At 50.0% G+C, this 16,759-nt stretch overlaps 1 protein-coding gene and 1 long non-coding RNA gene across 3 annotated transcripts; one reads left to right on the top strand and one right to left on the bottom strand.

The window, feature by feature from the left end:
* The first annotated feature begins 1,489 nt into the window (after window positions 1-1,489).
* On the top strand, window positions 1,490-14,896 carry Slc25a38 (solute carrier family 25 member 38). 2 transcript variants are annotated; one of them, XM_052186960.1, is made up of 7 exons: window positions 1,490-1,691; window positions 6,683-6,804; window positions 7,091-7,175; window positions 9,775-9,954; window positions 10,486-10,660; window positions 12,813-12,979; window positions 14,065-14,896. In XM_052186960.1, exons 1-7 carry the CDS (start codon window positions 1,563-1,565, stop codon window positions 14,185-14,187), a joined length of 981 nt encoding a protein of 326 aa, XP_052042920.1. In that variant the 5' UTR covers window positions 1,490-1,562; the 3' UTR covers window positions 14,188-14,896. The 2 variants fall into 2 exon arrangements, with proteins under 2 accessions (XP_052042920.1, XP_052042921.1); XM_052186961.1 differs by lacking the exon at window positions 1,490-1,691 and adding an exon at window positions 5,245-5,390.
* LOC127688392 (uncharacterized) lies at window positions 12,177-12,718 on the bottom strand. Its single transcript, XR_007978690.1, has 3 exons — window positions 12,639-12,718; window positions 12,395-12,516; window positions 12,177-12,272 (listed from the first exon to the last, which is right to left on the bottom strand). It is a non-coding gene; the product is annotated as an uncharacterized LOC127688392 (long non-coding RNA).
* Window positions 14,897-16,759: the final 1,863 nt, after the last annotated feature.

The following is a 16,759-nucleotide window of genomic DNA, read 5'->3' as shown; positions in this document are numbered from 1 at the left end:
CAGCACAGGGTGGGCAAAGGCCATTAGTTGAAGGCTAAGGTCCTGAGATGCCTTATTAGCATGGGAGGCACTCCAGGAATCTCAGGAGTGCTCACTGATTAGGTTCTTACAGGGAGAAATGACACTGAACCTGTAATCTAACCAAGACAACATTTCTCAGTTGGGATTCCATATGACTCTAGCTTGTGTCAAGTTGACATAAAACTAGCTGGGTCAACAGCACAAGCAGGGCTCTCTGATTTCCCGGTAGGAAGCAAGGAGGAAGGATGGAGGATACACGGCTATGGCAGGATACATGACCATCCATAGCCCTTTGATGAGGACTCATTTACCCAGATGAAAGATCCTAGCGCCCAGAAGTCCTTTAGCTAGGGACTCGAGTGTCTCAGTGGGATCCCGTGTTCCCTGTGAGTGGAAGGGGCTGCTGTAGGAGCTGTGGCCTCAGCAGCAGCTGGATTCTAACACAGATTCCTTATGGCCTCCGGACCTTCACGACTCTGGGCAACAGCAGAAAAGCCAAGAGGAGTCTTGGCCAGGGTCCAGTATTGATGGCGTAGCAGAAGCCAGAGAGGCCTTGAACCAGACCAAGCACTGCTGAGAAAGCAGAATATAAAAGTCTTCTGTGACAACCCCTATCTCCACCCCAACCCTGTGCCCCAAAAATGACAGCCTAGAGAGGAAGTCATAAAGAACTAAAAAATGGAGATTGCTAAGTGTAGCTCTCTCTCCACAGCTGATGGCTTCTGGGGGCTGGAGGCTGGGGCGGGGGCGGGGGCGGGAAGGAGACTCACCTTCCCTTGGGGGCTGGCTACAGAGAGTTTGACCATGCTCCAGTGAGTAGTTTATGGACAACCCCAAATGGGCTTGGTTTTTGTTTGCTTGTTTCTTTTACTTTCATCTGTTTTGGGGGGAAAGCCATGTGGGAGGGGCAGCCATGGGCAGAACAGGAAGTGAGCATGATCAGGGTGCATGATGTGAGAATTCCAAATAATAACAATAATATAAAAAAAAAATCTGGATTTTTATGACTCAGGAGACAGAGGCAGGAGAATTGCCTGGGTTGCAGAGTGACTTAGACTCAGTATAAGCAATTTCATGAATTTTTTTTTCTTCTCAAAATAGAAATCAAAGATGGCTTTCTATTTCAGAGAAACCTGTCTAGATAAACAAAGAAAACAAAAAAAGAGAAATATGAATTTCATTTTTAAAAATTCATGTCTAAAAATATGGCATTCCATCCTGCTTCAGTTCTTACATATAAATTAAATACAATTAAAACTCAAGTCACCCACTTCAAAATGAGCTTTAGGTACCAAAAGAAAAGCGCCCAGCAGGAGGCCAGCCTTTATAGCTCTGCAACTGAGAACCGCGGACCCTGCAGTTCTGGGTGGAGCCACCAGGTGGCGATGAGCTCTCGTCGCCGAATGCGATACGTCACCGGAAGCAGGAGCTAACCTTTTTTGACTGGTTCCTCCTGCTTTCCCCTCCCCCGGAAACTTAGAGCGGCAGGCTGGTCTCGGGTACTTTGGCCTGAGGCCGGGCGGACGGGCGGACGGGTAGGGATGGGAGTGAACGCAGAGCCCCGGAGCCTCTCAGTCTCCGGGGCCGGGCTCACGTCCCCCATGATCGAGAAGGCGCGCTCGGCGCTGCTGCCGTCGCAGGATGTAGAGGACACGGTGGAGACGCTCATGGTGAGCTCGTGGGAACAGGGGGACCGGGACAGGAACGGCATTGTGGGGCAGGTGACAGTGCTTCTAGAACATTCTAGTTCTAGAACATTCTAACGGTAATTGATAAGAGCGCTTCAGGGTACCTTGGGCTGCCCGCTGCAGGACACCTTCCCCGACCCGCCTCTTTGAAGGCCTTAGGTTTTGGGGCTCGCCACGGCCACGCCCTTCTGCCGGGTTGGCTGAGATACCGGACTGTCATTGGCGGAGACGGGGGGCGGGGCGGGGCGGAGTCTCTCGCAGCCAACCATAGGCGGTGGTGGGGCTGTGCAGGGCGGGCCTGGGCCAGGATACGCCCCGTTGGACGAGGATGCACAGCTTTGAGGGTGTCTTTTAAAATTCCTGGGTGTTTTTTGTTTTTTGAGTCAGGGGTCTCACTGTGTAGCTAGGGCTAGAACTCGCTATTTAAACCAAGCTGGCTGCGAACTCCAGGGTGCTAATAATGAGCGTGCTCCCCTATGTCTGGCTCTTTTTGGTTTAAAGATAACCACTGTGGCCCATGCCTTTCAAGGCTGCATACCTTTTCTCTCTGGCCCGCCATCTTTCCCTTTTTGATGTGGACGTAGGGATTTTGTTGTTTTTCTTTTTGCTGCGGGGAGGTAGAGATTGTGGAACTATTTGGCTGTTGAAATGCCGCTTACCCCCATCGTGTTTTGTGTAATTCTATTTGCTCACTGTGTTTTAGTTTTTATTTTTGTTTAGCGTGTGTTGAGGGTAGGTACGCAAGAGTGCAGATGCCCAAGGAGGCCAAAAGAGGGCGTTGGTATCCCCTGGAGCTGGAGTTAGCGGTGGTTGTGAGCACCCCTTTCCATATGGGTGCTGGGAACCTTATGGTTCCTCTGGAAGAATACTGTTCAAATTTTGACAATTCTCCAGCCGCTTCTGATTGTTTTGATCTGTTCTCACACTTTAAAAAATTGGGATTTTCAGCTTTATTTAATCCATGAATAAGGTTGAGCTACTAAAGTAAATGAGATTTGTCTTGAAGTTGAAGGTATAACCTTTCAGAAAAGCACCTTCATCTCCATACTATAAGAAAACTAAGCCCAGGACCTAGCATGGTGACTCACGAAGAGGCAGGCTGTGTGAGCATGAGACTATCTCAGAACAACAACAGACCCACAAAATCCACCCTCAAGGATGTGCAGTAAGCATACAAAGATTACAAGGCTGTTAAAGTTATCTTTTTCTTTTCTAATTTTTTTTTTGTTGTTGTTTTTGTAGCTTTTAGCTCATCTATTAGAATCGATATTGAGGTGGTAGTGGTACACACCTTCAGTCCCAGCACTCAGAGACAGGTGGCTGTCTTGAGTTCAAGGGCAGCTTGGACAACAGAGTCAGAGCTAGTAGAAAAACCCCGTCTCAAAAAATAAAGAAAAAAGAAAAAAGCCATTGGCTCTTTTTGTTGATTCAATGAGTACTGGGCCAGCGATATTCTCAGTTACTGTACTGTGAAGATAAGACCTTTAAAAAGCAGTGTCTGCCATCAGGAGGTGAAGGACCACAGCCAGCCGTAAGATAAAGTGGGTGCAGGGCTGGAAATACAGATTGGTCATGAGAAGCTTACCCAGCAGGCATGAGGCCCCAGGTGCAGTTCCCAAAACAGATGGATAAATGGGTTCCAGTGCCTTTGAGGGTGCTGACAGATCAGAGCCTAGAACTGTTCAGAAGCTGGAAATACGTCCCTTCTTGTAGCCTAGCTCCACCAAACAGCTAGAAAAAGTTGGGGAGATTTTATCCTTTTTTGCAATGGGACATCCAGGGGCTATTGGCCTTATCCTGTGGGTCTCTGTTCCAGCTATGTCCAGTTCTGTAGTCCAGTTCCATGGTCAATCTTGTTTTGTTTTATTTGAGAGAGGGTCTCTCTATGTAGTTCTGGCTAACCTGGAGCTCAATATGTAGATGAGGCTGGCCCCCAATTTTCAGAGATTCTCCTGCCTCTTCCTCTGGAATGCTGGGATCAACTGTGTGGGCCACCACACCTTGCTTCCATGTCAGCTACTTACAGGATCATGAAGGAAACAGGGGTTGTGTCTGTTCTGTCCTATGTCCTTAGTCATAAGGATGATGGCCACAGGGACTGCTCTGGTCCCGGTGAGTCACTGGACCCTGACGTGGGGCCCTGTGAGCAGCGGAGGAACCCAGCCAGGATGATGCCTGGTGTTTGAGGTGAGAGGGAGGCAGGAGGAGCGGCATGGTGGCCGTAGAGGATGGGGAGTGTGGGACGGGCAGGTCAGGCAGGCTCTGTGCTGCCTCAGGTCCTGGCAGCAGCAGTTGACACTGTCTTAGAGAGAGATGGAGCAGCCAAATCGTGTTATTTACACCAGATGAGTACTAATGACAAATTTGTCGTGTTTAGTAATTTCTAATACATTTATCATTATTAACAACTTTTATTACATCCTGTTTTCTTGTTTGAGTAGGTAATTTATACGTGAACCAAGCACTGTCTCGTTGGAGTTGAGGCTCCAGTTTGTAGTTTTTAAAGCTGACCCTGGCTGCAGGATAGGAAGTAGGTTGGAGAGGTCAAAGGCTGAGGTAAAAAAGTTGTGGCAGTCAGCAGGGAAGCAAAGCGTGGACCTCTGAGCCGGGATGGCTCAAGGAGGTGGGTTGAAAGCTGATCAAGACACAGAATGAACAAGTTTGGAGAGGCCCAGGCCAGAATGGGATTCCCTCGGATGGGGCCTGCTGAGGAGCAGCAGGCTGAAGTGAGGGAGAGAGAGGAGCTCAGGTTTGTAAATGTCACTGAGGTGCCTGTTGGTCGGACATGTGAGCAAAGGCAGTGGTGTCTGGAGCTCTCTAGAGTGGTTCTGTGTGGCTAGGAGGATAGAAACCAAAGCTGGCCAAGGGATGCATCAGCGTGGCTCAGTGGAAGAAAAGAGTGAGCAGTAGCCAGAGAAACGAATGAGAGGCAAGCGGAGAGGATGGGTCCGTTGCTGGGGCCCGCTGAGGAGGGGACTCACGAATATGTCTGATGTCTCCTGGCAAACCACCACATTTGTGACCCCTTGGTCATTCCTGAATAGATTCAGTCTTTAGAGAGCTCTCTGCTGTTCAGGCTGAAGGAGCAGATAGGGCAGACCAAGGGTCATCATCAGAGAGGTCAGGAAGCAGCAGGCAGAGTGAGTCTCCTGGGACTGGGGACTAGGTATGGAGGTTGTTGCCCAAGTTTCCAGTTTGAACTGTTGACTTTGAGATCTCTGTGGACAGGACGGGAGGGTAGACTAGGAATGTTGTGAAGACTGGTCCTGGGGAAGGGCGCTAAAAGGACTGCACACTGAGGAGGTGAGAGACCAGCAGCTCAGAGGACCTGGCAGAGCCAATTGGGGTGGAGTGGGTAGGGTGGGGTGCTGGTGGAAGAAACCAGTACTTAGAGGTAGTCACTGATATCAAATGTGCCTAGGAAGTGAGGGAAGTTAAGGACAGGGCAGAGGGTGGGGCCGAGGCTGAGGCTCCGGGAGCCTCGCCGACTAGTTCCGGGATTCTGACTAGCTGGTGCCCAAGGCCTGAAGGGTGACTGGGGGGGGGAGGGGATGGAGATGGTACAGTGTGGCACTGGAAACAGAGTCTCGGGGCTGGTTTCCAGGCAAAGAAGAGATGCCTCATGAAGAGAGGGACCGTGCGTGTGAGGAGGTTGGAGTCCCCAGCACTGGAAAGGCTCGGGTGAGGAAGTTCATCAGTGGAAGATGGGAGGGGGCATTGGCTGCCGGTCAGCAGAGGTGTTGAAATGCACACCACACTACCTGGGTTTGCCTGCTGCCCTCTGAGAGCCCCTGCTGGCGCCCCAGGGCTGTGGTCAGGTCCAGTGTTCACCTCTCAGAACTTGCTTAGTCTCAGTGGTCTTGAAACTAACTCCAGTTGTTCTTGATAGAAGTTAGGGTGGTTTCTCTTCTCTGAAATGGATACTGTAAATGACAGACATTTTGGTTCCTGGTAATTTGATGTAACAGAGACTTCATGGTCTTTGTAGTAAGCCATCAGGGCTTCTACGTGTCAGTTATTTAAACAGTAGTCTATGAGCATACCAGAGACTGCACCCACTCTGCTCTGCCCTGCTCAGGAGTGGGGTGGGGGCTGCACAGACGCCACTAACTGATGGAAGGGCTGGTCTCCAGATGGGCTTGCCAAGTGTCCTGTTTGGACGAGAGGGAGTTTCCAAGTGCCTATTTGCTGTCTTTGGGATTCCGCTGTGATCTGGAAAGGGGAAGCTCCTGCACCCTGAGGCTCCAGGGTGTGCCTGACGGTGGTACTTCAGGATCTGAAAGAGTGCTGCCCATCTGTGTGGAGTCAAAGATAAGCCAGTGTTTGGAGGCTGAGGGAAGGTGGCTCATAAGCCCGAAGTGACTGCTGTGCAGGGCTATTGGGCTACCTGGGCCCAGTGAGATGGGGGTGTAGAAGGGGGCAGAGCGCTTTGGTTGTTTTTTCCAGACAGGGTTCCCTGTGTAGCCCAGGCTGGCCTAGGCTACCACCACCCCGCCTCCCACCCCCTACCCCAGTGCTGGGATTAAAGCCATGTGTGCCTCACCGACAGCTTAAAAGGCAGAGTTTTAAGCACAACAATACATGGAGTAGTATACACTGTGGCTGAGTTTCTACTTTCATGGTTTTGCCATGTTTCTATAAATAACCTGCAGATCCATAACCAGGAATTCTGGGGACGCCGGCTGCTAAAGCTTTGGGCAGCATGAGGATGGTCAGTAGCGTTCCAGTTAGGCCAGATGACGACGTGTGCTAAGAAAAAGGACATGTTACTCAGTAGAACCAGCATTATTAGCAGTGAATAGTGACACCAGAGGGGCCCCTTTTGCTGTGCACATTTCAGAGATGGGGAGCTAGAACGGGGCTGTGACAGGTGGCACCTGAAGGACTTCAGAGGAGAAACCACAGATGCGTATGTAGAGAACGGGGCTGGCGTGTGGGCAGGTCTGCTGAGGCCCTGTTCTCTTGTCTTGCAGTTACATCCAGTGATTAAGGCTTTCCTCTGTGGCTCCATCAGTGGGACCTGCTCCACGCTCCTCTTCCAGCCTCTGGATCTCCTCAAAACCCGCCTGCAGACCCTGCAGCCCTCAGACCCAGGGTAGGCCATTGCCCTGCTTCGTGGAGGAGCCATGGTTAAATTACTTCATTACGTTAGAAAAACACAAGCTGCCTGGTCTACAGAGTGAGTTCCAGGACAGCCAGGGCTACACAGAGAAACCCTGTCTCAAAAAAAAAAAACAAAAAAAAAAAAACAAATCCAAAACAACAACAAAAACAAAAAACAAAAAAAGATGCAGTAGAGATTGCGGTGTGTGCAGATGGTCTGGTCTGTGAGTGGGGAAGTCTCTGGTGAGGAGGGCTCACAGATTTCTTGTCTCCTTCAGGCCCAGGCGTGTTGGGATGTTGGCTGTATTCTTGAAGGTGGTTCGCACTGAAAGTCTTCTAGGCCTTTGGAAAGGGATGTCTCCTGTAAGTTGCCTTTTAGATCCAGGCTCTCGTGTGGCACTCATTTACCACCATCACCACCTCCTCCCCCTCCTCCTCCCCTTGCCCCTTCCTCCTCCTCCCCCTCCTCCTCCTCTCCAGGCACCCAGGCTTCCCGTGGCATGGGAGTATGGGGCCCCTCCTGTTTGTGTGCACCAGTTACTTTACACTGCTGTGACCAAATCCTTGATAGAAGCAGCTTAAAAGAGGAGACACTGATCTGGGCTTTTTGAGGATACAGAATAGCGTCAATAGTTGGAGTACAAAACACAATAGTTAGAGTAGCTCTTAGCAGCCTTGTGGGAGGGGCATGAGGCAGCTGGCCACACCTCAGCATACAGGAAGCAGAGAGCCTTAGCTCCCCACAGAAGCCAACTCCAGTGACCACTGCAGCAACCATGCCTGACCTCATATTCTACAGCCTCCCTGGTCATCAAGTGGGGGCAGGGTGTCTAGACACAGGGCTTGTGAGGGAAGGCTCCCTTTCAAACTGCTCTGTGGCTTTTGTTCCTCAGTTGGCCCTGCCCAGTTCTGTAATGAGCAGTTGTTAGGTTTGTAATTGGCCCTGTTCCCAGTGCGTGTGAGGCTGCACTGCTGGCCATGGCATGTCCTAGTCACGTCCCCTTGCCTTCATTCTCTGTAGCTGCTTAGAGATCACCCCACCTGCTGGGCATCAGGGGGGTTGGGTTCAGGCAGCCCAGACTTTACTTACCGAGGTTCTCAGGCACAGGAGCGCTGGCAGTGTGCTGGACCAAGAAGAAGCTGGGCAGGACTTTCCAGACAAAAGATGGAAGATCTGAAGAAGAAAAGAAAACCCTCTCTTCAGCAAGAAGGAATGCTGTGGCCATGACATTGTGGAGAAGGAAGAAGAAACCCATACTGTTTTTGTCATCATAGTTCAGATCGGTCACAGCCTCAGTGTGTGGACAGTGTACTGCATTTGTGAGCAGAACAAGAACAGAAAATATGGTTCAATTGATGGCAGTGTGGGATACCAGAGGGCACTGGGCCTGCTCGAAGGCTTTAGTGAGAGATCTCCTGAAATGAGTGACCACTGCCACGCAGCACAAGTGAGAGACACAGGCTCCTGTCTTTGGAAGCAGGCTTGGGCAGGAGCAGGCCACACGTGCAGGGGAGCTGCTGCCACATCTCCAGCACAGTTGACATGACTGGGGAGAAAGGAGACTGCAGTTAGACACCATGCACTGAGGCCTCAGAGGTGCCCAGCCAGTGGAGTCTACAGCCACAGCATGACCTGCTCTTGTAGAGGACCCTTGTCAGGCAGCTCACAACTGCCTGTAACTGCAGGTCCAGGAGATCCAACGCCCTTTTCTGGACTCTGTTCTGTCATACACACTTGCAAGCCCATATACAGACACACATGGATATACATAATTAAAATAAGCTTTAAAAAAGTAACTGTGGGCATAATTCCAGCACTCAGGAGGCAGAGACAAGGGGATCTATGAATTAGCAGCCTGCCAAGGTTATATAGAGAGACCCTGTCTGAAACAAAGCAAGAGATGGGAAGAATTTGTTGAGTCACACATCAGAAGATGGAGAAGAAGCGGATCCTACTGGACAATGTGGATATCACTGAGATCTGCCAGATCGCTGAAGGCTGCGGCTCCCACAGCAGCTCTGAGGGATGAAGGGAAGGCTCCTGATCGTGGTGCTGGTCTGAGCAGTTTCAGAAACAAGTCCACTTTCCATCTGTCAGCATCACCTGCTCCTCAGCCCAGCCATGGGGTCGCATGGCTCGATTCCCAGGACAGGTCAAGGTCAGTAGGAGCCTGACCTACCTAGTGCCTGGGGCATTCACCTGCCTCATCTCACCCAGGCCCTTCACTGTCTCCAGATACCACAGGAGGAGGGAGAGGCAGGCAGGGATGTGAGGGTGAGGGAGGCTTCGGTCACGCACGTTTTATTAATTATTCTGCCTTGTTTGCAAATAAGGCTTATCATGTGCTTGGACAGTGGAGACAGTAGTGTGTGTGGGCTCAGTGCCATCCACTGACCTGGCCACCCCAGCAGGTATGAGGAGACTGTTACTCTGAAGTCTGACTGTTAGCACAGCACCAGCTCCAAAACTAGTGTCCACTGCCTGTCAGTGTAGCCTTGCCTTTGCCACCACTATAAAACTGGGCTGGACACCCATACCTTTATTTCTTTGCCCGAAGGCTTTTGGCCCTAAGGACACACCTTGCGGGAAGCACCAGGCCTTGGTTTCCACCCTCCCCCCAGATACCTCCAGCCACTAGAAGAAGGAAAGTGACGTTTAAACTCCACCCTTCCCCTCGGCTGAGAGCACAGAGGGTGGGGTGCTCACTGATTGCTAGAGCTTGCGAGGGACGGGCGAGGGACTAACTCTTCTTCCGCAGTTGTAACTGCTTTCATACACTCTTCACTGGCCGCCGCCTGGCTTGTCTCAGCCCCTCTCACTGGCGCTCCCATAAACACCTCCCTTCACTCCATAAACACCATGCATGTGGATCACCCGGGATCTCTAGAGACCACCCTTCAGAGGCATCGTGCAGTTTTGAGTGTTTGACTCCCTGCTTCCTCCCTCTGCCTTTCCCTGCAGTCCATTGTGAGGTGTGTCCCTGGTGTAGGAATCTACTTTGGCACTCTGTATTCTTCGAAGCAGTATTTCTTGCGAGGCCATCCTCCCACCGCCCTGGAGTCCGTCATCCTGGGTATGGGCTCGCGCTCTGTGGCAGGAGTCTGCATGTCACCCATCACAGTGATCAAGACACGCTACGAGGTGAGTCTCATAGGTCTGGAACCTTGGGGTTCTGGGTAGTGAGCACTAGTGTCAGCCCTGGTGTGTAGTCTGACTTACAGTCAAATATGTTCAGATAGCTTACTTATTTAGGCAGAGCAAGCCATATGTGCACCAAAGCCTTGGCGCCTTGGCTGGTATGTAACATGGAGTCTGCTTGGCTGGTGTGTAACATGGAGTCTGCTTGGCTGGTGTGTAACATGGAGTCTGCTTGGCTGGTGTGTAACATGGAGTCTGCTTGGCTGGTGTGTAACATGGAGTCTGCTTGGCTGGTGTGTAACATGGAGTCTGCTTGGCTGGTGTGTAACATGGAATCTGCTTGACTGGTGTGTAACATGGAGTCTGCTTGGCTGGTGTGTAACATGGAGTCTGCTTGGCTGGTGTGTAATATGGAGTCTGCTTGGCTGGTGTGTAACATGGAGTCTGCTTGGCTGGTGTGTAACATGGAGTCTGCTTAGCTCACCGCTCAGATGCTGCCCAGTGCCAGTCACTAACTCTGCCCTCGCTCTGCAGAGTGGGACTTACAGCTATGAGAGCATCTATGCAGCCCTGAGGAGCATCTACTGCAGCGAGGGCCACCGTGGCCTCTTCAGGGGCCTGACAGCAACTCTCCTTCGTGATGCCCCCTTCTCAGGGCTCTACCTCATGTTTTACAGCCAGACCAGGACCACAGTGCTCCTCGGCACAGGTGAGAGTGGCGGACAGATGAGGGGCAGAGCCATGGGGGTTTGCCTCTTTCTCTGGGGTATTCTTAGGAGTCTTTTGTTTTGTTTTGTTTTGTTTTTGTTTTTGTTTTTGTTTTTGAGACACAGTTTCTCTGTGTAGCCCTGGGTGTCCTGGAACTCACTCTTTAGACCAGGCTGGCCTCAAGCTCAGAAATCTGCCTGCCTCTGCCTCCCAAGTGCTGGGATTAAAGGCATGCGCCACTACCGCCTAGGTTTTGTTTTTTGTTTGTTTTTAATGATGTATTAAATGTAAGTACACTGTAGGTATCTTCAGACACAGCAGAAGAGGACATCCAGATGTGAGGTTGCTGGGGTTTGAACTCAGGCCCTCCGGAAGAGCAGTTAGTGCGCCTAACCACTGAGCCTTCTCTCCAGCTGTCTTAGCAGCTTTAGGAATGGAGCCATGTTAGGGCTGGGTGCTGGTGTGCAGAGGTCGGGTGTCTGGGTGCTGGTGTGCAGAGGTCGGGTGTCAGACTCTGCCCCAACAGATACCCTTGTGTCTTCCAAGGGAAGAGGGCAGGCTAGGTGAGAGACAAGTGTGTTTTGCCAAGGTTATGCAACAGCACGCCACAGACATGACCTGAGGGACCCTAGGACAGAAGCTTTGGGGTGTAGCCTATGAGTCTGTTTTTCAATGCCTATTTGGTATGATTCCCCATCAGACCAATTTGGGAACACTGACAGCTGTGGACTTGAAGAAAAGATTTCCCTTCCGTCCCTTTCTGTAGTCCCTCTTCTTTTGAGCCCTTCATTTGTGTAGAAGTAGAACTGTAAACTTGAGGTGTTTGTTGCAGACTTTTCTCGCCAGTAAGCTTGTACCACACATGGGCCACGTCTGTGGGTGGTAAAATTCCCTCCAAACAGCAGAGTAGCCAAAATCCATTCTGCAGGATGACGAACTCAGTAAAGTGTGTGGACCACTGTGGAAGTGAGCATATGACCCAGTGACTGCTCATCAGCTGTGATTAGAGTGTTGAGGCGATTGGCTCCTCCCCTCAGGGATCAGGTGTGACTCTGCAGGTTACAGCCAAACAGAATTTTAAGACAGTAAGGAAACAGGTGCTATTTTGTTTTTGTTTTTGTTTTTGTTTTTAAACCCAGCCTTATTACATCATCTGGTTGGCCTAGTACACTATTGTAAACCAGGTTAGCCTTAGACTTTTAGAGATCACCCTGTCTCTACCTCCAGAGCGCTAGAATTATATTCCAGGCCTGACCCATCTTGTACAATTAATACACATTAAATAAAGAAAAAATTAGTTATACAACTCTCTTAAAATTGGAATTAATCAGTAATTTTTAAATATTGGAAATACATATATTTAATCTTCTTGATGAATAAAAATTCAAGTTTTCCAATCTAGAATCAGTAACAAAGTAAGAGTGTCCACACTTGTACTGTCCAGTCAGGGAGTGTCCTCACCTGTACTGTCCAGTCAGAGGGTGTTCACACCTGCATTGTTCCAGTCAGAGGGTAGTCACACATATACTGTCCAGTCAGGGGGTGTTCACACCTGCATTGTTCCAGTCAGAGGGTAGTCACACATATACTGTCCAGTCAGGGGGTGTTCACACCTGCATTGTTCCAGTCAGAGGGTAGTCACACATATACTGTCTAGTCAGGGGGTGTTCGCACCTGCATTGTTCCAGTCAGAGGGTAGTCACACATATACTGTCCAGTCAGGGGGTGTTCGCACCTGCATTGTTTCAGTCAGAGGGTAGTCACACATATACTGTCCAGTCAGGGGGTGTTCACACCTGCATTGTTCCAGTCAGAGGGTAGTCACACATATACTGTCCAGTCAGGGGGTGTTCGCACCTGCATTGTTCCAGTCAGAGGGTAGTCACACATATACTGTCCAGTCAGGGGGTGTTCACACCTGCATTGTTCCAGTCAGAAGGTAGTCACACATATACTGTCCAGTCAGGGGGTGTTCGCACCTGCATTGTTCCAGTCAGGTGCTGCACAGCTGTCAGTGACAGACACTGTTATCCAGATACATCACAGACCTTGGTGGTCAGGTCTGCTCTGAGCACACTGGGTAACCCTGCCTCTTCACCGCGTATCTGAAGGATCTGAGTTTTGTAACCTCACACTGCCCTGTTGTGTTCCAGCCCGGCCAGATGCTGTGCTGACGCCCCTTGTGAACTTCTCCTGTGGGCTCTTTGCTGGTGTGCTGGCTTCCCTGGTGACTCAGCCTGCAGACGTGATCAAGACTCACATGCAACTCTCCCCGGTGAAGTTTCAGTGGATCGGCCAGGTGGCCGCTCTCATCTTCAAGGTAAGGCTACAGAGTGTGTGCAGCCCTTGGGGTTGGGGATGCCTCTCCAGCAGCTGCACATACCCCTCCCCGTGTGTTAGCCACACTGGGGAGCATCAGAACTGTGCCTTCCCAGGAGCCACAGCAATGGCTCAGCAAGCAATGGCTCCTGCAAAGGACGTCATCTCCCACAGCCTGATCTAGATGCCTGGTTTGGCAAACAGCCCTTGTCTGTATTTGTATACTGCTTGGCGTTTGTTTGCAGTGTATAAATGGTACAGCTGGCTGAACAGTACGGCACACCTGTCATCTTAGCTGAGCTCTGTGGAAGGAGCATCTTCTCAAAGCAAGCAAATGACCCAGAATAATAAAAGAACCGCATACGTACACACCAGCCAAAACTGTGCACACAACCCTGCGTAAAGACTTTCAGCTAAGAGAGTTCCCAATACAGAGAGCTTGTTAGCTGTCTGGGGCTGGTTTTAATTGCTGGCACCCCAGAAGAACTTTTTAATGCTCTCTCTCTCTCTCTCTCTCTCTCTCTCTCTCTCTCTGTATGTTTATGTGTGTGTGTGTGTGTGTGTGTGTGTGTGTGTGTGTGCGCGCATGTGTGAGCCTGTTTGCCCGTGGAGGCTAGAAGAGGCTGTTGCACCGCCTGGTCCTGGGGTTAGAGACGACTGTGACTGCCATGAGGGTGCTGGGAAGCACACTCTGGAAGAGCAGCACATGCTCTCTGTCTTTCTGGTTCCTGAAGGTCCTTTTTGGACCCAGGGCTTCTCTGTTACATGGCTCTGGCTGTTACAGAAACCAGGCTGGCCTTGAATCAGACATCCATTGCCTCTGTCTCCCGAGTGCCAGGATTAAAGGTGTGTGCCTCCACTGCCCGCTCTATTCGTTTTTTGAACTAAGACATTTTCTGTAGGTAGTGCAGAAAAAGGGGTGGACCTCAACAGTCACAGTAAAAGCGGAGGTCATTGCTTATCTCCTGGGCCCATAATTCATAGGTTTGCCATGACGTTTACACAAGATTCTAAAGTGCAGTAGTCCCTGTCTGCTGAGTCATCACTGCTTTGCTTCTAAAGCTTTCTCACTTGTGTCCGTCACAGAACCATGGGCTGCGTGGCTTCTTTCACGGCAGTGTTCCCCGGGCCCTCCGTAGAACGCTGATGGCCGCCATGGCGTGGACTGTCTATGAGGAGATGATGGCCAGGATGGGCCTGAAGTCCTGACGAGAGGGCTGGCTCCTGCTGTGGGCCGCTGCAGCCCACTCTCCTGGAGTCAGGTGAAGAGCATGCTGTCTGAGGAGCCAGGCACAAGTGCAGTTGCCTTGAGTCCCGCATTCAGAGAGAGCGCGGCTGGGTGGCTGGGCCACAGGCATGGAGTCCCCAGTACCCACCGCTCTGTACACACTTGCCATCAGTGCTGCACACGGGACAGAAGCCGAGCATGGCTGAGAGGAGGCCTCTGGGGGTCGCTGGTTCAGCCACCTGCCTACTTTACAGGGCGCCTTAGAAATGTTGGTAATGAAGGAGCCCCACCATAGAGGAGGTGTGGGCCTCCTGCTGTCTGAGGGCCGGACCCTCATGCTAGGGAAGACTGCACCTGAGAGAGCTGCGGTGGGCCAGGGAGATGCCTCAGCAAGGAAAGGTGCGTGACAGGCCTGCGGTGGAGAGAATCGCTGCAAGTTGACCTGATTTCCTCATGCACTGTGGCAAGCACCCAGACCCAGTAAACAAATGAATGTATTACTTTTTAAAATAAAGACATCAGCAGGGTGGAGACTGTGACAGAAACAAAACAGAACAAGAAAGCCAAGGTAGTTGTTTTGTTCCTAGGCCAGCCACCCCCTGTGGGCCCCGGAGCCGGGGCAGCCCTTCACATATTCTGTTGTAACCTATGCTGCTCTCACACTCCATAATTAAAGTTCACAGGAACACAGCAGAGCACTCTGATTGACAGCGTCTGATCGACAGCGGTTTGAAAAACAGAAACCACAGCAGAGGGTGCTGGAGAGACTCAGAGGTTAAGAGCACTGACTGCTCTTCCACAGGTCCTGAGTTCACCCACCAACCACATGGTGGCTCATGACATCTGTAATGGGATCTGATGCCCCTTTCTAGTGTGTCTGAAGACAGCAACTGTGTACTCACATATATAAAATAAATAGGAACACATCATTAATCCCAGCATTTGAGGGAGACAGAACTAAGAGTTCCAGGTCAGCTGGGGATACATGATCAAACTCTGTATTTATTTATACATATAAAAAAGTTCTAGTTGGTAAACCTAACTAGTATGTCTCATTCCCTGAGAACAGCAAAGTAGCTCTAGGGTGACAATTTCTGACCTGCCATTTAAGTCCCTAAAACTTAACTTGTAAAAACAGCCTTGGAGCTAGGCATGGTGGCACACACCTTTAATTCCAGCACTCAGCAGGCAGAGAAACCCTGTCTCGAAAAAACCAAATTCAAAAACCCAAATACCAAAAAACAAAACAAAAAACAATAGATCAAAAACCTAGAGTGGTGTGGGTGCAGTTCCATGGTAGAGTGTCATAGGCTCTGGTTTTGTTCAGTTCTTGCTGGGCAAGAGGACCATGAGTTTGAAGCTGTAGTAATACCGTCTCAAAAATAAATATAAAAAGGTAAAACTAAAAAGAACAAAGTATTAAACTTGCCACATCATGAATGTGCATCAAGATATTTTTGATGAGGAAAACAATATTCTAATATCTATATTATGTTCAGGCCAGGTAGTGGTGGTATATGCCTGTAGTCGTAGACAGAACTCAAGAGACAGAGGCAAGCAAATCTCTTGAGTTGGAAGCCAGCCTAATCTACAAAAGTTCCAGAACAACCAAAGCTACACAGAGGAACAACCAAAGCTACACAGAGAAACCCTGTCTTTAAAAAAATGATAATAGAAATTGATATAAAGAAAGTGGGTCTGGGAATAAGGGTTATAAGCTGGTATAAGATCTTATGGGGTGGGGGTGGGGTGGAAATGTTCTAAAACTAGTTTAGGGTCATGGCTGCAATTTTAGACAGGGTCTCAGAGTGGAGGCTGACTGCACTTCCAGTTCTCTCTATGACTCCCAGTAAGGGAATGACAAGCCTGCATTCCACACTGGACCAATGTTGCTTTTTGCTTTATTGCTGATGCAGATGAACCCAGAACCTTGTATTAGCACAACACTCAGCCACATATCCAGTCCCAAACCACCAAACTGGAGGCCTCAAACAAGTACGAAGCCTCTTTGAATACACAATCTAAAGGCACTTTTGTTTTTCCTTTGGTTTTTGAGACAGGGTTTCTCTCTGTAGCCCTGGCTGTCCTGGAACTCACTCTGTAGACCAGGCTGGCCTCGAACTCAGAAATCTGCCTGCCTCTTCCTCCCAAGTGCTGGGATTACAGGCGTGCACCACCACCACAGCCCGGCTGATCTATTGTTTTTGTTGTATGCATATATGGTTATCCTTCAGTATCTGTTGAATTTGTTCCAGAACCTTCTATGGATGCCAAACTCGAAGGTGCTCAAGTCCCTAATATAAAATGGACTGGTATTTTCTAATAATCACAACTCTCCCATAGACTCCAAGTCATCTCTAGATTGATACATGGAATACAGTATAAATGCTTTGTAAATAGATGCCTTATCCAAAAATTTCCCCACCCCCCTCAACACTTTTGTAGTATCTTACTGGGCAACCACCATTTTGTTCTCAAATGTAGGAAAGAGCCAGTACCAGAGGAGCAGGTGGGTATGTGCTCCTTTAGTTAACTAGTTCTCACACAGGGGGC

This window comes from Apodemus sylvaticus, chromosome 7 (genome assembly GCF_947179515.1).
Source record: "Apodemus sylvaticus chromosome 7, mApoSyl1.1, whole genome shotgun sequence".
In the NCBI taxonomy this organism is placed as follows: Eukaryota; Metazoa; Chordata; class Mammalia; order Rodentia; family Muridae; genus Apodemus; species Apodemus sylvaticus.
This window is presented reverse-complemented; position numbering and strand designations above follow the sequence as displayed.

Bases quoted from the DNA above. Each gene is read 5' to 3' on its own strand.
- Slc25a38 (XM_052186960.1), top strand. From the start codon at position 1,563: ATGGGAGTGAACGCAGAGCCCCGGAGCCTCTCAGTCTCCGGGGCCGGG. The intron at 7,176-9,774 runs GTAAGTTGCCTT...CTTTCCCTGCAG, and splicing joins TTTGGAAAGGGATGTCTCCT to TCCATTGTGAGGTGTGTCCC. The intron at 10,661-12,812 runs GTGAGAGTGGCG...GTTGTGTTCCAG, and splicing joins CACAGTGCTCCTCGGCACAG to CCCGGCCAGATGCTGTGCTG.